The sequence below is a fragment of the Rhinichthys klamathensis genome, unplaced genomic scaffold, assembly GCF_029890125.1.
Source record: "Rhinichthys klamathensis goyatoka isolate OS25496 unplaced genomic scaffold, OSU_Roscu_1.1 h1tg000236l_1, whole genome shotgun sequence".
In the NCBI taxonomy this organism is placed as follows: Eukaryota; Metazoa; Chordata; class Actinopteri; order Cypriniformes; family Leuciscidae; genus Rhinichthys; species Rhinichthys klamathensis.
In genome coordinates, this window is record NW_026606759.1 from 1,340,054 (window position 1) to 1,361,418 (window position 21,365).

General features: G+C 41.8%; 1 protein-coding gene across 2 annotated transcripts in view; it reads right to left on the reverse strand.

Moving 5' to 3' along the window:
- Positions 1-1,070: 1,070 nt before the first annotated feature.
- Positions 1,071-21,365, reverse strand: part of megf10 (multiple EGF-like-domains 10) — a 98,780-nt gene continuing 78,485 nt past the window's right edge. For both annotated transcript variants that reach the window (XM_056265569.1, XM_056265570.1), the window contains 12 exons: positions 18,551-18,697; positions 18,333-18,467; positions 17,931-18,059; positions 10,153-10,281; positions 9,953-10,081; positions 9,734-9,862; positions 8,209-8,436; positions 6,551-6,666; positions 6,026-6,149; positions 5,693-5,737; positions 5,168-5,374; positions 1,071-1,651 (listed from right to left, as the gene is read on the reverse strand). In XM_056265569.1, coding sequence (XP_056121544.1) covers positions 1,485-1,651; positions 5,168-5,374; positions 5,693-5,737; positions 6,026-6,149; positions 6,551-6,666; positions 8,209-8,436; positions 9,734-9,862; positions 9,953-10,081; positions 10,153-10,281; positions 17,931-18,059; positions 18,333-18,467; positions 18,551-18,697 — 1,685 coding nt within the window. In that variant the 3' untranslated portion in view covers positions 1,071-1,484. The remainder of the gene's footprint in view (positions 1,652-5,167; positions 5,375-5,692; positions 5,738-6,025; positions 6,150-6,550; positions 6,667-8,208; positions 8,437-9,733; positions 9,863-9,952; positions 10,082-10,152; positions 10,282-17,930; positions 18,060-18,332; positions 18,468-18,550; positions 18,698-21,365) is intronic.

Sequence of the window (21,365 nt, forward strand, 5' to 3'; positions counted from 1 at the left end):
AATGTCAAAACACAATCACACCATCAGATCACCCTTTCTCTTTGTTCATCCGGCTTCGGCTGGTAACTCAGCAGTCAAACTAAATCTAATGTTAATAACTTAAGGGTCAGCCCAACTGATCCCAGGAGAGTTTCTTTAACACTGGAGTTTTTGCTGTGTGTATTCAGTGATTGACTGAAATTGGTTTGTCTGAAACATGTTCACTGTGATTCGCTGTGCCCTTACTGAAATCAATGATAGAAACAACAACAAAGAATCATTTATAACTATAAGCTCGCCTAAATATGTCAACTTGACAATTCGTCATTTTATTGTATCACATTTCCATATACAGGATATTTCAGCTAAAAAATTAAGAAAGAGCGTGTTTTTATAGAGGATATATTCTCATATAAAGGATATGCTCTTTGGGAAGGGAAATATCACACACTGTGCAGCTTAGTGCATTTATTTAAAAAAAAATCAGGAGAAATGCAAAACAAAGATACAGTTTTAAGATACATACAGCACACACTCATACACACTCAGTTGTTTTTGGAATCAGTATTATTAATCATTTCATTGTGTGGCATATTTAGTAAACTGAAATAACAAAGATCTATTGAAAACACAGTATACTGAGGTCTTCACTGCATGTCCGGGGTTGAACAATATTGGTCAAGTTATAAAGGAATTTAGGAATATGTTACATTTTTATAGCAAATAAATGAAATTCAAAGACGAACTGGTACTATGTACAGTTTTATACAGTTAAAGTTCAGACTCAGAGTGCTTTAAGACTCATTACACATATGAATGTTTGTCCTAAATACTACAAAGATGTATTCATATCAAACTCACCCCATCACATCATCTTTAAGATTTGTCTTTCTTCGCAAAAGTCCAGCTTTAGCTTTACTTTAAAAACTATAAAGTACTAAACACTATAAAGTATTTGTCCTTCATTTCAGTGATCATGATTTATAGAACTAAAATCAAAAGGCGCAAGCTAAAAAATGATGTTAATGTTGAAAGTTGTGATTGTAAACCATATTTAATGGGCAGCTGTCAATATAAATACAACATGCTTTATCAGGGCACGTCAACCTTTGGTAAACCTGAAATACTTTCGGACAAAAAAAAATTATCAACAGAAACATTGAGCCAACAGTCTGGTCTCAATAAACAGTATTAATATACTAAATATCATAATGAAAGAAACAGAAAACTGTCATTGGGAAAGATCGGACATCTTCTATCAGAAACATTGAGGATTGTCTTGTATTTCTGTGATATGTTGTTATTAATGAATGGAATGAGTCGTTTATGTCGAGCTGACTATCGGGAATGTTTGCTGAAACACTCGCCCTCTTGTTCTCCACAGGACAGGTACTTGAAAACTAGTTTTGACGAGAAGTATGGAGATGTGTAAGCCAGAGAGCTTTTATAATGATGAATGACAGCAGAGACAGCGGAGGACGCTGGTTTCTGACGTCTGAGAGCGGTCACTTGCGCTCCGTGTCCTCGGCAGGCGACGGGCTGCTGTCTCTCGTGGGCAGGAGGTCATAATGGCACGGGATGTGGCTGTTCTTTGGCAGGTCGTATGGATCTTGACAAAACGGCCCGTTGCAGTTGTTGTTAGAGAGCGTGAGAACAGAACTGATGGTCGGCTCTGGAAGTGGAAGAATACAGGTTCAAACTGTTAGCAGGAATGACCAGTCATGTGTCTTATGTGCATGGTACAGTACCTGAGGTTATATATTTTTATCTGACCAATTATTTATTAATACCAAGAATCAGTTGTGACAAAAAGTCAGCAGTTCCTGTTCGGCAGGAAAGTCGAGTCCCACTGTGGGAGAACCAGTCGCTTCAAACACACTGATACAAAAAAACAGTTATGATGTTTTAAAAACTATTAAAGTATTGAAAAGATGGTAAAGCAATAATATAATAGTGCTACATTTAATTTAATTTACTATGAGAGGAGCTCAGCCACCAGAGATGCAGTTATGGAAGAATATACTGTTTCATTGATATGTTTCCTGTGCCAGGGGTCACCTGAAGACTGCTGGCACGTGTGTGTGTGTGTGTGTGTGTGTGTGTGTGTGTGTGTGTGTGTGTGTGTGTGTGTGTGTGTGTGTGTGTGTGTGTGTGTGTGTGTGTGTGTGTGTGTGTGTGTGTGTGTGTGTGCATCACAGGATTCACTGCTCTCGTTTGCATCAACACAAAATACTGATGCAGATTAGAAAATAACAGTGTAGATGAGATATATGCAGTTTCAATAATTAAAGACTTTAACATGCCTAGGATGGGCCCAAACAATGTGTTTATTTCATTAACAATAAAACTGACTAAATAGTAGAATGTATTTTTATTCTTTAGAACTTAAACACTGCCAAAAAGAAAGTCACTGTTTGGATTTGCATTGCCAATACAAGATCTTTCTATTTTGAAAATGTATGTTATGTCCATCAGAGGTGCATCAGTACCACCAAGATCTGGTAATGACAGTGCAAGATTCCAGCTCTCTGTAAAGGCTTTAGGAGGCTCCTCCAGCACATCCCAAACACTCTCAGTGGATTTAAGCTCTGGACTCATCTTGATGTCTGTGTGTGACTAAATATGGCAGTGGTTCAAAATGTTTATAATAAAAATCTGATTACCACAACTTTTGATCTCTTGTTTTAATTCCCAGGGTCTATAATTTTATGATCTGACAAACTTTTGTAATACACTTTGGGATGAGATCTGTGATATTCAATAATGATTATGACATCATCAATAAACACACATCAGATCATACTCAGCATTTCTCTTGGCTCTTTTAGCCGTAACGACAGTGCCTTAAAACACACTCACAGCAGCCAGAGAAAAACTGATGTTATAAAGGCAAAAGTCAAACAGCATTACCAGCTTCACTTATTACTAACCAGACTGACTTTATTTCTGTCAGACGTCTACAAACGTTCTTTTTGAGAATTAACGGGTTTAACTCTAATGTGTTTCATTTGAAGTCACCATAACAGTGATTAGTGTTTCCATCAGTTAGACTCTTAACTCTTATTATATCTTATAACATCACTGAAAAGCTACTAAATGTCGCAACAAAAACAACAGCAAAAAATAAAAGCAAATATTTACAATTAAACAAAATAATAGTTTAATAATAATTCAGCTGCATAGTTTATTCATATTGCAATGCATGCTGGGAGTTTTGTTCTATGCTGGTAGTCAGAATGCTTTGCAGCAAGGTACTTTTGATTGTCACCATTGTTGAGATTCATGTGCTGATCGTAGAGTAACTTTTGGTGCTCATGTTTATTAAAATCTTCTAACTGATTGTTGTATACTGCTGGATCTCATGCTGCAGTAACACAGGGTTTGTGATGTGAATATATTAATGGTGCAACACAACTGTTAGATTCAAAATACCTCAGTGAATCAGCCTATTTCATGATGATTATAAAACCATCACCAGGTAACCATCATCACCTGATCTCATTTCACTTTAGCTTTCTTTGCTGCTAAATGTGTTTGACAAACACAGTCACAGCGGCCAAAAAAGACAAAAGATATAATAAGAGTTAAGAGCCCAACTAATGGAAACACTAATCACTGTTATGGTGACTGTAAATGAAACACATTAGAGTTAAACCTCTGTTAATTCTCAATAAAATCTTCTGTAGACGTGTGACAGAAATAAAGTCAGTCTGGTTGGTAATAAGTGAAGCTGGTAATGCTGTTTGTGGAGTTGTTTAATCCTCCTCTGCTGAGATCTTGAGAGATTTAATGTTTTATCTTCTGTTGATTTTATCTAAGGCTGTGGCTGAAGTCAGTTGTAGTTCTTGTGTTTCTGCTCATCTCTTTTTCTGTTCTCTTCTTTCCTTCAGTGATTCGCTTGTTTACAGGCTTATTAAGGCTGAGATGACTCCATATTAAATTCACACAGATTTTGTAGCTCAGTCTCATTATGGTTAGGGTTATTTTGGAATAGTCCAGTTCTGGATTATTTCTCTGCTCTTGGCTGACATGTGGCATTGCTATTGCCTGCTTGTGGCCCAGGTCTGGCAAACAGGAGCGGTCCGCCCAAGGGCCGTCATTCCACGCTGCGTGTGGACCAGATCATCTTTCCACATGTGCCAGATGTGGGCCGGATCTGGGCCGTCACAATGTTGCTATGTGGGATACTAATCTTCCGAGAGTTATCATGACAGAACTGCAATAATGATCCAATCATAGACTCTTAAGAATTTGCCTATTTAAATCCAAACAGCGACTTTTTTTTTTGGCTGGGCAGTGTAGTTTGCCAACATTAAGTTCCTATAGTGAACAGTTTCATTCTGTTGTGTAAGTCAAAGAACCTAAAATGATTATCAAGAAAGACAATTCATTAAAGATTTTTTCTTCTTTGAAAACAATGTTAATATCTTGGAGAGTTTTTTCTTGTATTGTTGTCATAACTTTTTTAATCAGAATTAGACTAAAACAAAAACTGTGTAAAAACTAACACTGAATTGGTGGCTTCACAAGCATTTTATCATACAACAGCCAACACTGGTAGTTCCTCTATGCCATGTCTTGTTTGTAAGCTTTGACAGCCACTGGAGCAGAAGCGTGCGCGATTAGAGTTGTGGTTCAAGTGCTGATGGAAGAGTTGAGTCTTCAGCTGCTTCTCGAGCGGTCAGTGGAAGATGAGAGGTAAGACAGAGACGTGGTGAGGTTTCATAAGAGAAGAACGATTCTTCCCTAAAAGGCTAACAGTGCTTCAGCTCAGATCTTTCAGCTGGAAAGTGTCATTATTAAACTGGGCTGATAGGAGACAGCCGTGCGACCCCGATTATAATGTACACGTTCCCCAGCCGACATGACATGAACACAACAGCTGCTCTCAAGTGGAACAGGCTACACTCAACACAGCAGAAGTCACTCCTGCTAGGTTTGGACAGACATTACACCTGTGCACCATTACTTGAGACGGAGTGGATTCCCATGTGTAGCCCCATCAAGGAAAGACTGTCCTCCCATGGAGCAACATCGTATCAAGTACAAATAAGAACTTTTAAATATTGAAACATATTTGAGAAAATATTAGTAGTCCGGTTCATTTCTATTACAGTGATTATCTCAGCTTTGAATAACACAAACAGTGAGCAGGTCTCTGCTATTGCTGGATTTATTATCCTCTTACCGACTTCGTAGACGTTTTTGCTGGCAGGGCTGGAGGCGTTTATCTCAGCATAGGGTGAATCTCTGTGAGCAGGAGACTTCATCTCCACATAACCGCACTCAGAGCTCTTGGCCAGCAGCAGAGGAGGGTCTTTGATGGTGGCATACGGGTTCTCTGAACTATTGAGAGAGCAGGAACTGGCATGATAGGGCAAACTCTTTACCAGATCTACAGAGAGAGAGAGAGAGATCTGTTCACATCGTCATTCTGCTTATAGGGATACTCCACCCACAACTCGGCATTCTCTCATCATTTACTCACCCTCATGTTGTCCCTAACCTGTATGACTTGCTTTCTGCATACGGAGCACAATAGAAGATATTTGGATAGACTTTCATTGTATGCAGTATGGACCAAAAAGCCTGAGACATTTTTCAAAATATCATCTTTTGAGTGCCACAGAAGAAAGAAATGCATACAGGTTTGGAACAACATGAGCAAATGATGCCAGAATGTTCCTCTCTTGCTTGCTAAGCGATCTCTTACCTCGAAGTGATTTTCCCATGTAACGCCTGTCAACTCCATAAGCTCCTGATGAGAGAATCGAGATAAGACAGAAGAAGTCAAAATCATGTGGTTCTCTTGTTGACAAAGCTCACAGCAGCTATGAATGGAGCTAAAGACGCGGATGCAGTGTGTTAGAGGATGTTGAAATGACACATTAAAGCTGCCAGTGGCGCTGAAATTTCATATATCAGTTCGAAGGCCATGTTGGACAAGTCATTGTAAAGCAGTTTGCAAATAAAACAGTCCTGTAAGTTCTGTAAACGCTGGGCTGCCGAGCATTATTATGTTTGGCTGTTCTGTTGGAGGTCCCACCGAGCTCATTGAAGGATCCGCCCTGCTTCCAGTCGGCCGGGAGAGTTCCTGTGTGATCGAGCAGGGAAAGACGTTTCCTCGGCTCGCCGTTCTTCAGGTTCACAAACAACTGGTTGTTCTTCGGCTGTCAGGAAAAACAAAAATCAACAATTACAGCAAGAGCTTTCTACAACATTCCACATAATTCCTCAATCCTAGATATCTACAGTACAGAGCTGGTCATTGTGTGCCCTCAAACCATAGGCTAGCTCAGGTATTTACAATGGTTTGTTTTTTTAGAAAGGCGGTTTTGGATTTATGAGTAAAATAAGTGCCAACAACACATAGGCAAGGGAATCCGTAGTGAATTAGCATTCTGGGATGGCCCAAAAAGTGGCGTCATGACTGAAAAGCTCTATTTAGCATAGCATTATCTTTTGGACAAGTTCCCTATAAGCAGCCCACAATATTAGTCCTTTATTCCAAGAGCTGTTGAACAATTACAGAGTCAGTTAGTAGAGTAAGCAATGGGACTCCTAAAAACACCTTTCCGTAGGGCGGGTTACTGGTGTGCGGCGGGCTGCTGCACTGGGTCAGCGTGTGGTAGCTGGGGTTGGAGAAGTAGTTGCTGTTGGGAAGAACATCCGTCTGCGGGAGCGACTCTGGAACGGGAAGAGCAGCACAAACACACACAGTCACCACACTGCCAATGGCCCACTAGCATAGCACTTTGCTCTGTACCTCCTCTGTGTTAACATCAATAATGCTAAAATATACATAACTGAAAACTAGCGAGAGCTATATTTGACAACAGAAGTGCGTCACAAAGCTCAGTGCAAGTGGGCCAATCTGCCATAGTTTAGTCAACATACAGTAAATCATAAGAATGATTACCAATGTAATTATGACAGTTATTTATAATATGATGTGACAACTAGGGATGCACCGATATGAAATTTTTGGCTGATACCGATAATTCTTTATATTTGAAAGCCGATAAACGATATATTGGCCGATAAATCTAAATCCGAGTTTTTTTAATAATTTTTGAGAGCCTGATTACAAGAACAAATGTCTCACCATTAAAATCCATGTCCCAAACACACAATTATAATGTTCGGTAACCCTTTACTTGAAGGGGTGTGCATAAGACTAACATGACACCTTCATAATCATGACATGACACATGTTATGAATATGAAGGAAGTTTTATGCATGTTTATGACAACTGTCATTAAGTGTCATTCGCTCAGTTATGACATTTTTAATGCAAATATGACATTGTTTGAAATGTCTTTGTTATGACACCTTGACATAAACCAATACATCATAACCTGTCAGTGTCTTTGTCATGACAACTTGACATTACTAAGACAACACAACCTGTCATAAACATGACCTAGCAGATTAATGATCAAACTTAAGAAACCACTTGGCTTTATTGGTTAAAATTACATTAAACTGTCAGGTGGTTGGTGTTGACATTGGCTGTCATGAAGCCATTATAACTTTTTAATGACAAATTGAATGTGTACCACTGTAGTCGAGGTCACAAAAAATATTCATGACACATTTATAATGGCCTCATGACAGCCAATGTCAAAACCAACCACATGACAGTTTAATTTAATGTAATGTCAAGTTGTCATGACAAAGACACTGACAGGTTATGATGTTATGATTTATGTCAAGATGTCATAACAAAGACATCTTAAACAATGTCATATTTGCATTCAAAATGTCATTATTGAGCGAATGACACTTAATGACAGTTGTCATAAACATGCATAAACCCTACTTCATATTCATGACAAATGTCATGTCATGGTTATGAAGGTGTCATGTCAGTCTTATGCACACCCCTTCAAGTAAAGTGTTACCTAATGTTCTCATGATAATTTTATGTAGCCTATATGACAGACTTGCGCTGCATGTTAACTGCACTTATACAGTTAAATACTTAACTGTATTTTCCTTTTTTGAAGTGATTCCAATCATATTTCAATCGATTCAAAGCCATCATGTTGAACAGTGCGCATCTGAAGTGTCTCTCAGCTGAGGGAAATAATCCATTATTTATCGGCTTTAATATATATGCCAGATTTTTTTATTGGGCCGATAACGATAACATATATCGGCGGATACCGATATATCAGATATATCGTGTATCCCTAGTGACAGCTGTAAGACTCGCTGACACTGACCTGTGACGGCGTACTCGGTGTTGGCCCTCAGGGTGGGTGTGTACGTGACCGCAGGCATCGTGGACTCTTTGCCTTTCTGTTTCTTACGGTAAATGATGAAGAGGAGGAGGAGGATGAGCACGAGGAGTACCAGGACGATGATTCCTGCAACGGCACTGATCTGATACGAGTCCGCGGGCACAGCGGCACTCGTCAAACTGTTGAGATTCCCTACAATGATCACGCCAGCTGAGAAAGACAGGAAACATCAGTGTCACACGCTCAGATGAGGCTTCATCGAGTGTGTGATCATGTGTGACGTCTGTAGCTGTGAAACCGTCTACACGGGAGCATCTGTGGCCGCTCCGAGGAGGAGGAGGCAGTGCAGTCGCAGAAAATTGGATAAGAAATATTACAAAAATAAAACAACGCTATTACAAAATGTGACACTGTAATGCTGTTACACATGCGGTTAATGGGAAGACTAATTAACTAACAACTCAAATATTATAAAATCAAACGTGGCCCGAAAACATGATGAGGGGTTTTCAGTGAGCGATCAGCTAAAGATTCATCTTCGTGTCTGTGAACAGTGTTTACCGAGCTTGATGACTGATGAAAATAAGTTGACTTATAAAAAGAACAGCTGAACATCAGCTCACAAATTATATTTTCTATATGTCATATTCATTTGTTAACAAACAAGTACTCATTACTTCAATGAGCTTATTGTTTCTGCCTAAAATACATTATTAGCGAACTGTGTGATTTGTACATGTATCCTGAGATATATTGGACAGTCTCCTCTGATAACAGATCTCTCTAAACTGTAATGTGGACTCATGCATTTTCTGTAAAGCTGCTTTGAAACAAGGTGTATTGTGAAAAGCGCTATACAAATAATTGAATTATATAGATTTTTTTTTTTTTTTGCAATATTGCAATATTGCATTGCTTACATTTTTACCACCTTTAGTTATTATTTTGGAATAAATGTAAAAAAAATGCTTAAAAACACTAACATGAGGTTTTTACTTGGTTTTAATAAATATAACATTACATAGTTAATGCAAAAATACAAAACAGAATTGTAAATGTGACAACATTTATTGTAACTGGGACATGAATTTACATTTGTATTACAAGGTTACACTTTATTTGAAGGTGTCAGTATTACACTGTAATTATACATTTAAGCACAGAGTAATAATAATGAACTACATAGGGTTAGGATGAGGTTTGGTTTGGGGTCGATTGCATGTAATTATGGATAATAGTTATTAGTGTATAATAGTTATTAGTATATAATATAATAGTTATTATTACAGTAACGTTTAACAATGACACTGTAAAATAGTGTTACGAAAAAAAACTTTTCCTCATCATTCCAGCACTCCACTGATCTGATCTATTACTGAAGTTGAACTTATTTTGCTATTCTCAAAAGTAGGAAACAATGAGATTTACACAGTTGATCCTTTGCTGATTGTTAGTGAGCTTTCTGGCGTGTAAAAGGCAGCGGTCGTGAGTGCTACTGTGCGCTTACCCTGGTCACAGCGAGTGCCCTTCCAGCCGGGGTTACAGTAGCAGGTGCCCGTCATGTGATCACAGGTGGAGTTATTCAGGCAGTCGCACACCTGCCGGCAGCCGTATCCATACGTTCCTGCGGGACACTCTGGAAGCCAGTGGGAAAACGCTGGATCAGATGTAGACTCGTGCGTGTGCTTATCAAAGTGTGCTTATAGATATGTAAGTCTTTACTCACTCTGCTGACAGTGGCGTCCCATGAAGCCTGTGCGGCAGGTGCAGTGCCCGGAGATGTGATCGCAGTCTGCGCCGTTCTCACACTGACACACCAGCACACAGTCCTTCCCGTAGAAGCCCAGCGGACAGCCTGCAGGAGAGGGACGTGTGAGCGCACAGGTTCAGAGAGAGAGAGAGAGAGAGAGGGAGAGGGGAACTCACGCTGTGTGCAGTAGAGCCCCGTCCAGCCGGCCGTACACTTGCACTCGCCGTCGTACGCGCTGCAGAACGCCCCGTTGTGGCAGTTACAGGTGTGGATGCAGTTAGGACCCCACTGACCCGGAGGACAGGCTGTGGGCACACACACACACACACACATCACACCCCTGCAGCAGTGCTGTCCAAACACACACACACTCCTGCAGCTGCGTCAGCAGATCACAGTGAACAGTCCTGGAGGACAGGGTTACTCTTCAGTGCTCCCGCTTTATATTAGGTGTCTTTAGCTACTAACATGTAAATTAATCATTTGATACAATCATTTAAATCGTTAAATTATTCATTTTGATTATAAAACCATTAATCATTTGATGCACTTATTGTGTACATGTTTTTACATTGTACTACACTACCAGTCAACAGTTTTGGATCGGTAAGATTTTTAATGTTTTTTAAAAGAAGTCTCTTCTGCTCACCAATGCTGCATTTATTTGATTAAAATACAAAACAAATCAGTAATATTGTATGGAGGACCAAACCTATAAAAATTAAAAATAGATAAATAAATACGCGAATAAATGTATAAAAAAAAACTAAAATAAATGACTATTTATACTTTTATTTCCCTATTTATGTATAATTATATATTTTCTCACATTTATTTATTTATTCATTTATTTTTTTATGCATTAATTCATTTCCACTTTTATTTATTTTCACTTTTATGTATATATGCATTTACATCTACATTTATTTATTTATAAATGTATTTATTTATAATTTGATTTATTTATTTATTCATTTATTTATTTATACATTTATATATTTATTCATTTATTGCTCTGTATGCTAATGGGCGGGGCGTGTTTTACCTCAGACATAGCAATCGAGCTCAGAGTGGCAGCGCTGAAGCTTTGAGGCCACAGTGACACCTTGTGGTGTGTGACCAAACACCATGCAAGAGGTTTGTGGACGTGACTTTACAGGTGTCACAGGAAATAAACGACTTAGAGATCTTATATCACGGCTTATGTCCATTAACTTTACTTAGCTATTTAGGCCTACCATACATAGGTCTACTCTTTATTCCGGACATGGCCGTAAAACATCAGCTGGTCGGGATTTCTAAAATGTCTGGGCACACATGAACAGAATTCGCTGATAACAGACACTTTTACACTGAAGCGCGTCAAATTATCCACTATTAACCATATTTTATGGCATGCATTGTAGATCCGTTTACAGAAGCTAACTGCATTTTTAACGTATCTTCCAAAAACAATGTTGACAGCAACAAACTTTTCCATAAAGAGGTGACATTTCCACTATAAATTGATTTCCTGGGGCATTTTTAAAAACCTTATTAAATAGTGGGCTACATGCGTCATAATGTAGCCTATAAGTTCTTAAAGGGATAGTTCACTTTGAAATTAATTTTTGATATATACCTCAAGGGCATCCGAGATGTAGGTGTCTTTGTTTCCGCAGAAGTTTCAATATTGATATTTTTAGGTCAAACCGTTCTTGTCTGTCAGTCATATAATGCAGGTCTATGGTCACCACCTCAAAGAGCATGCACAGAGAAGTCCAAATTAAACATGATTTAATGACTCGTAAATGTAAGTACACATTGATGGCCTACGACACGAAACGAGCGGTTTGTGTGAGAAAACGAACAGTATTTATATCGTTTTTACCTCTTGTAACGCACAGACCGAACCGCCCGCGCCCTCAGATCACTTGGACGTGGCTGTGTTTACAAGAGGTAAAAACGATATAAATACTGTTCGTTTTCTTTTTGTTCGTTTCGTTTAATTTGGACTTCTCTGTGCTGCTCTTTGAGGTGGTGACCATAGACCTGCATTATATGACTGACAGACAAGAACGGTTTGACCTAAAAATATCAAAATTGAAACTACTGCGGAAACAAAGACACCTACATCTTGGGGTAAGCTAAAACATATCAAAAATTAATTTCAAAGTGAACTATCCCTTTAAGTTTAACTGATCAATTCAGTTAATAAGGCACTACTATAGGGCTGTTACCAGGCAAATAAAATCAGTTTCAACAAAATCTTCGCACCGCAGATGTGGGACGTGCAGACGCTGACTGGTATGGTGAATGGTATGGTATTATATTATATTGCGAAATATTATTACAATTTAAAACAGCTGTTTTCTATGTGAATATATTGTAAAGTGTAATTTACTCCTGTGATCAATTTTGAATCTTCAGCATCATTAAATTACACATTACACTCTTCAGTGTCACATGATCCTTCAGAAATCACTCTAATATGATGATTTGATGCTCAAGAAACATTTCTCATTATTATCAATCGTGAAAACAGTTATTTACATTTTTATTTCAGGATTCTTTGATGAATAGAAAGTTCAAGAGAACAGCATTTATCTGAAATAGAAAGCTTTTGTAACCGTCAGTAAGAATTTTAATTTTATTTTTTGGGGGAAAGAAATAAAATAAATCAATACTTTTATTCATAAAGGATTAATTAAATTGATAAAAAAATACAGTAAAGACATTTATAATGTTACAAAAGATTCTATTTCAAATAAATGCTGTTCTTTTGAACGTTCTATTCATCAAAGAATCCTGATCACAGGAATAAATTACATTTTTAAATATTTTAAAATACAAAACAGTTTTTGTTGTCTAAATTTTGTCTAAATTGCAATAATATTAAACAACAATATTACTGTTCTTTTTGTATTTTTAAACAAATAAATGCAGTCTTGGTGAGCAGAAGAGACTTCTTTTAAACACATTAAAAATCTTACTGATCCAAAACGTTTGACTGGTAGTGTGTATTTAAAAATACCTGTATGTAATTACAGCTGTAATTCAGTTCTGTAAGTACACTGTTGACTCTTCTCTTCCCCCTAAACCACCCTTAAGCTGACCCATACCACCAAACCTGCCCTAACCTTATCCAATTCAATACAATATGAACACAATAAGTACATTTGATGTTAAGGACACCTAATGTAAAGTGTGACCATGGATTGTGTTTGTGACTATCAGTCAAAATATTATTACAATTTAAAATAGCTGTGTTCTATGTGAATATATTGTAAAGTGTAATTTACTCCTGTGATCATCATATTAGAGTGATTTCTGAAGGATCATGTGACACTGAAGACTGGAGTAATGATGCTTTGATCACAGGAATAAATATTAAAATACATTAAAATAGAAGACAGCTCTTTTAATAGATTACAAAATATTACAGTTTTTTGATCAAATAAATTTGTCCTTTGTGAGCATTTAAAAATCTTAATAGGTCTAAACCTTTGACCACTACCGGTGTATATAACATCATCAGATCATGTGTACTTCTTTACTGCTCCTCTGTATGATCAGCAGGGGGCGCTAGAGACCACAGGCCATCAATGAGGTCAACGCACAGAAAAAACTCTGTTTCTGATGGTCCTGAGTGATAAATCAGCCAAACTAGTGTCTAGTGTCACTCAGCATATAGTCTTTATCTGGACGATCCACCGACAGATGAGAGTTAAGTGTTCAGCTACTTCAGCGGAGCAAATTAAAAGGAACTGAATGTAATTGTTCTGTCTAGATGTGGAAAGTTTTCTACATTACAACTACAACAAAAACAAAACAAAAAAACAGTTGAAAAAAACACAACTGCTTCAGGGTCAAAATCAGGTCAGATCAGCGCTGGAGACCCAACAGCTGCTACAAATCCCAAGTGAAGTTGTTTGAAGAGGGGAAACAACCCAGACTCAACCCAGACCAAGCCCACCTGAGCCCGAGACTCAACCCAGACCAAGCCCACCAAGCCCACCTGAGCCCGAGACTCAACCCAGACCAAGCCCACCAAGCCCACCTGACCCCGAGACTCAACCCAGACCAAGCCCACCAAGCCCACCTGACCCCGAGACTCAACCCAGACCAAGCCCACCTGACCCCGAGACTCAACCCAGACCAAGCCCACCTGAGCCCGAGACTCAACCCAGACCAAACCCACCTGAGCCCGAGACTCAACCCAGACCAAGTCCACCTGACCCCGAAACTCAACCCAGACCAAGTCCACCCAGCCCACCTGACCCCGAGACTCAACCCAGACCAAGCCCACCTGACCCCGAGACTCAACCCAGACCAAGCCCACCTGACCCCAAGACTCAACCCAGACCAAGCCCACCTGACCCCGAGACTCAACCCAGACCAAGCCCACCTGACCCCGAGACTCAACCCAGACCAAGCCCACCTGACCCCGAGACTCAACCCAGACCAAGCCCACCTGAGCCCGAGACTCAACCCAGACCAAGCCCACCTGACCCCGAGACTCAACCCAGACCAAGCCCACTTGACCCCGAGACTCAACCCAGACCAAGCCCACCTGAGCCCGAGACTCAACCCAGACCAAGCCCACCTGACCCCGAGACTCAACCCAGACCAAGCCCACCTGAGCCCGAGACTCAACCCAGACCAAGCCCACCTGACCCCGAGACTCAACCCAGACCAAGCCCACCTGACCCCGAGACTCAACCCAGACCAAGCCCACCTGACCCCGAGACTCAACCCAGACCAAGCCCACCTGAGCCCGAGACTCAACCCAGACCAAGCCCACCTGACCCCGAGACTCAACCCAGACCAAGCCCACTTGACCCCGAGACTCAACCCAGACCAAGCCCACCTGAGCCCGAGACTCAACCCAGACCAAGCCCACCTGACCCCGAGACTCAACCCAGACCAAGCCCACCTGACCCCAAGACTCAACCCAGACCAAGCCCACCTGACCCCGAGACTCAACCCAGACCAAGCCCACCTGACCCCGAGACTCAACCCAGACCAAGCCCACCTGACCCCGAGACGCAACCCAGACCAAGCCCACCTGACCCCGAGACTCAACCCAGACCAAGCCCACCAAGCCCACCTGACCCCGAGACTCAACCCAGACCAAGCCCACCTGAGCCCGAGACTCAACCCAGACCATGTCCACCTGACCCCGAGACTCAACCCAGACCAAGCCCACCAAGCCCAACTGACCCAGAGACTCAAGCCTGACAGCAGCAGAACTCTGCTTGACATGAGAGAAAGGGCCTAGACATCCACACTCTCCTCCTTATATTACAGGCCGACATTAGGTTTCTGATCAGCAGGGGACTAAAGAAATAGTTTAGTAGTCTGATCAGTTGAGCTAAAGCTGTTGAAAAGGATGCAAATCAAACAGCCTAGCATCAGTACGCTGAACTCTAAAGAACCACGTTTAGTCAGGCAGGATGTTTTTTGGGAGATTCCTCGAAAACACAGCAAAAACTATTAATGGTGAGACACACCAAGCTGACAGTCGGTCATCGTCCAACATCAGGCTGTCGTCGACCGTCTGACCGCTCAGCTTTTGCATGTTCCAGGTTGTATATCCAAAGTCCTAGTGTCGGTTTCACAGTTTTAAAGATGAATATAGACTACTGCCACCAGCAGGTATAGAGTTATTTTCTCTAGCTGGCCATTGGCTAAGTCTTTACGGTGAGTCCAAACGCAACTTTTTAGCCCAGACGCACACAACACGGCTTTCATTGCCAGTAGTTCTTCTGTGTCATGGCTTTAAAGGAGTAGTTCACTTCAGAATTAAATTTTCCGGATAATTTACTCTCCCCCACATCATCCAAGATGTTCATGTCTTTCTTTCTTTCTTCAGTAGAAAAGAAATTAAGGTTTTTGAGGAAAACATTCCAGGATTTTTATAGTGACTTCGATGGGGTCCAACGGGTTGAAGGTCCAGATGTGAGTTTCAGTGCAGCTTCAAAGTCTCGACACGATCCCAGCCGAGGAATAAGAGTCTTATCTAGACAAACCAGTGGACATTTTATAACAAAAAAAAAAACATGTATATACTTTGTAATGGATTTTCCCTTGACCTAACTATTCTGCCAATAACACTTACTCTAATCAGATCAGCCAAGTCCTACTCTATACCCTCAGCGCATCTACACATCGACGTCCGCCGGGTTCTAAAACTATACCCTAGCGCGTCTACTCATCGACGTCGGCCGGGTGCTAATAATTCTAACTTACTTGTTCTCTTGCTGCGCAGCTTTAATGACAGACAGACTTGAGTAATTGTCCTTTAAATGTTCTTTATTACGGCCGGGAGTCTCGAGCAGTTCTCAGAGAATCTCCCAAAAAGAACCAATAAGCATGGCCGGTGGATCTCAGACAAATCCCATTGAGAATCCCCCCAGTAAACACAAATACAACAGTTTTATAGAATAAGGAGGTATTGCAAAATGACATGAAACATTACTTAATTTGATTGGTTCTTCATTGACAATCACTTCTGTTACTGGGTAGAGGAGACTTTGTTTTAATGATTACTTCATTGATCACAAGTTCTAACCTAGTCATCTGTCTAGTTTCATTTCCCAAATTATGTTGTTAATACACACAGTCATGGGTTTTCTTCCAAGAGACACACATACATTCATCCAAAGGACAAAACGTCTTAGTACATTGTTTCAGAGTGTTAGCATGTCAAATAAGGTCAATTGTTAAAACATGGTCAGCCCAACATTCAGCCTAAAATTTCCACGACAACTTTTAACCACAAATGCTGGTTTTAGCTGGTCTAGGTGTGATGCGCCACACATCACCTAATCACGTTGAAAGGTCCCGCGTGACGTAGACAGAAGTACCGACCCAGTGTTTACAAAGTGAACGTGCAAAGACGAAGTCAAACACCATTTACAAAAAAAAAGGTAAAACCATTATGTCGAACGATTTTGAAGTTGGAGAAGAAAATGAGATGGAGTTTTTCGTCCTGCCCTAGATTTACCATTTATGCGTGACCTTTCAACGCGATTAGGTGATGTGTGGCGCATCACAGCTAGTGCAAGACGAGCATTTGTGGTTAAAGGTGAACTAAGTAACTTTTTTACCTTAACCGAACAGCTTTGGAGTCATTGTAATGTTTATATTACTGATTTCGTGTTGAATGGTGGTCGTCTCGCACCCCCCTGGTGCCTGTGAGCCGCAAAACCACCCTTGCAACTTTGGGCTGGCGAGCCGCCGGCCTGAGTGTTAGGAAGTATCGTGTGACATCAGGTCTCGCGAGGCAACGAATTGCTTTACGGCAAAAAAACAGATCTGATAAAATTCTGATAAAATGAGCATCAAACAGAAATAACCCGGCGCCGTATACATGTGGTGTTGGGCGCGCGCAGCTCTTAAAGGGGCCATACCTTATTTCCACTCGTTACAGCGTCCATCCTACTGAACAGGTACCGGTGTACAGGGGGAGGGGATCCGGCCGTGAGTGCGAGCCATCTCTGCGTGAGTGCTATTCACGACAGTACAAGTGCTCCACAGCGACTCTAGGGGTCGCTGTTTGACAAAAACGGAATTCTTACTGAGTGCTGCTTTAAAAGTATATAAATGTTTATTTTGTTATAAAATGGCTGCTGGTTTGTCTAGATACGACTCTTATTCCTCGGCTGGGATCGTGTCGAGATTTTGAAGCTGCACTGAAACTTCGACCCGTTGGACCCCATTGAAGTCTCTATATGGAGAAAAATCCTGGAATGTTTTCCTCAAAAACCTTCATTTCTTTTCTACTGAAGAAAGAAACACATGAACATCTTGGATGACGTGGGGGAGAGTAAAATATCAGGAAATTTTAATTCTGAAGTGAACTACTCCTTTAAAGAATTGATTCTATATTCTACAATGAGCCTCAATCTGAGAGAGCAAGAGCTTTAAGAGTTGATCAAGAGCCTTTAGTGAGATTGCACAGAATACTGACGCTGTGAGCAGTCACTGCCGATCCAGCCGGGGTAACACTGACATGAGCCGTCGAAGGGGTTGCAGGTGCCGTTATGAGTGCAGGTGCAGCTCCACGCACAGTTCTTGCCAAACCGGCCACTGGGACACACTGCAGACAGACAGACAGACAGACAGACAGACAGACAGAGCAGGACATCAGTACCACGGCCCAGTGAGAGGACTGTAAGAACACATACTGGAAAATGGGAATGGAAAACAAAAAGAACTGAAAGAATAAATGGCGTGTAGAAGACCACCCCCATGTACAAAATAAGTACATTGTACTTATTTTTAGATGTAAGTACATAGAACTTAAAGCCACTTAATATAAACTGGGACCAACAGCTGTACTGTAGCAGTGAGTGAGAGCGGCTTTTCTTGCCTTCGTTGCAGAGCGCCCCTTTAAAGCCAGGCTGACAGTCACACTGGCCGGTCACATGGTGACAGGGGCCCTTGCTGTGGACGCAGTGTGGACAGGCCTGGCTACAGCGGTGGCCGAAGAAGCCCGGAGAACAGACTGGAAACACCAGGAAAACAGAGGGGATGAGAAAACAAGATGTTGTCATGGGACAGACACAGGTGGTGTGTGTGAGCACTCACTGCGCTGGCAGGTGGTTCCTCTGAATCCAGGCGCGCACTCGCACGCGCCCTCGTCCGGGGAGCAGGACGCCCCGTTCTTACAGTTACAGGACAGGGAGCAGTTCGGCCCCCAGCGGCCCTCAGCACACATGCTGTCGCAGTGAATGCCTGTGAGAAACACACACACACGCTGACTGGATGATCCCACAACACACACTCACAAAAACACAACATTACTTTTATAATCCCAGATAACTATTTAGGAAACTTCTTTTACTGCATTCAAGGCTGTGATTTTGTACTGAGAACTATGAGATGTTGTGAGATGAGATGTGAGAGTTCACCTGACCATCCAGTCCTAATGAAAGATGGTAAACAGTTCGTGGCTTGCTGTCCTGGTCTCGAGCTCTGAGCTAATTAAGGGCCCGGACTACGGGATTGAATAGAAAGAGGTAGCTTGGAATAGAGGAAGGTGGTGGAGGCATTGCCAGAAAAGAAACTCCTGCTTATATACGCTCATGATAATGACTGACAGGTAGTGATGGGAGGAGTGATTTTTGAAGCTCTGAACCAGTTGAACCAATAGCTTTGTTAAATGACTGTGTGAGTTTGACTTAACGCAATCTGTGCCTGACAATAGCAATGCATTCTGGTTAGAAAGTTTGTCCGGTTCACGAAGTACTGCGAGAGCGAGACGAGACCAGCCGCCTGGATCAGACGCTGCAGTTTCATGATTTTTCAGATTCAAAAGGACTTTCGAAAGGGAACTTGCACTGCGTCCCATTGGGGTCGCTATGGGGGAATGCCTTTGCCGTGAATTTTAGAATGTGTGTTCATCCGTGTCAGCGTTTTCTGACACCTGATGACAGACATGATATGTGCGTTATGTGTATGGGTGAGGAGCATGCATTTCCTCTAAGGAAACTTGACTCGATCTCGACTGTCCCTTTCCTTGAGGGTGTGCCCGGCGGTTCAGGACCCGCTGCAGCCTAGGCGGGCAGGATACTGAAATCGTGGGGCTCGTAGATGGAGCTCTTGAGAGATTGAATATCTCTCAAGAGCTGCGCCGCGGATAGGTTAGATCTGCCGTGGAAACCAGAAGGACCTGGACCAGAGCCAGGGGCTCCCCCTGAGGTGGTAGAGGAGCTGCGCCGCACTGTAGATTTGGTTCTCCGCGCCACCACACAGTCTCGATCGGTCTATGGAAGCCATGGTGGAGGGACATCTCTGGGTGAACCTGGCTGACATCGGGGAGAGGGAGATATCCTTCCTCCTCGATGCGCCAGTTCCGCCTTCCGAGCTGTTTGGCACATCTGTTGAGACGGTGGTCGAGAAGTTTTGGGAGGCGAAGGCGTGCTCCGCGGCTCTTAAGTCCTTCATGCTGTGCCGGTCCAGGCCCACGCCTCAAGCCACGAAGGGGGCTGGCTCATCCCGGTCTGAGGATCGGAGACGAGACCAGAAAGCGAGCGCCGCCTCTCGTGCTCCTCCTCCCGCGAGGTGAGTTTAGAAAGAGGCGAGGTAACATCAGGGAAGTGTTCCAGAATTCGCCCCGAGCGCCGTTCTGGGGCTAACATTTTTTTTTACAGATCAGGCTCGGGTTGGACTCGGGCTTATTTAGCTTCTCTCCTTTCATTGTGCCCATAATATACGCCACATGTGTGTATGAAATTTGAAATATTGTTATATTGATTATATTATAAATATTATACATCGCCTAAGCGACACAAACGCATATACGCACACGTCACTCACATGCATTAACAGGTGACAGTTGACCATGCAGAACATCAGGGAGAAGTTGGAGCGTGGGAAGTTAATAAAAGTTCTGATTAATATTATTTAACATTAGCCATTTGGAGAAGAGTTCTTCATTTTTGAACATTGTTTTGAAAATTGTTCTTCAGTTACTTAAAAGCAAAGAAAGGTAGGCCGTTTATTTACAGTACTTATTTTTGCGTTTGGATCCCGTAGCGCTATATTCTCTACTGCTTCTCTGTAATGTCTGTCCAATATTTGTGGGCATGATGTTTCAGGCCTATTAATAAAAGTTTACCTCTTAGTAGCATGTGACTTGTGTGTGTTTGCGAGAGTGCGCGTCAGAAAGAGCACATCAAAGAGCACGCGTCAGAGAGAGCTTAAAGTGATATTGATGTTGGTCTCGGGTCGGGTTCGGGCTGAAAAATTGCAGGCGTTGTCGGGCTGGGGCCGGGTAGGGCTTGAACACCACGGGCCAGGGCCGGGTTAGGGCTGTAGTTTTTGGCCCGACCAAACCGCAGGGCATGCTAATAATAAACAGAACGTTGGAGTGGAGGCTAATATAGTTATGGTTATAGTTATCTTTCTTGTTGTGAACGGCCTTGAGCTCAATGACCGTCCGTGCTTAACAAGCTCTGCTGTCAAAGACAAATGATTAAACATGTTGTTCTGTGTGTCTGAAGCTCAGTGGGTGAAGCAGCTCTGTGGGAGAGAGTCATGACAAAACACGGACAAAAGCTCTTTGAGAGTGAGTGTGTTGCTAGGCGATGAGAGGACGCTGGAGATCATTCTAGTGCAGCAGGCCTGAAGAAACACTGCTGGCAGCATCAGTATGCCGTCGGTGTCGGGATCAACCCAGAGGAATGTGTGGGAGAGGGGGTGTGTTCACCTTCATGTGCCTGTGCATCAGTCCTCAGCCTTACAATCAAACAGACCAAAACCTTCTTAAGAAAAAAATTAAGATGAACTTCTGAAGAACTTTCTTATGAACTTATTTTAAGAACTTATCTTAAGAATTTTCTTGTGAATCCGGCCCCAGAGGTGGGAATGACTTTTTAAAGCAGTAATCTTTTAAAAAGCA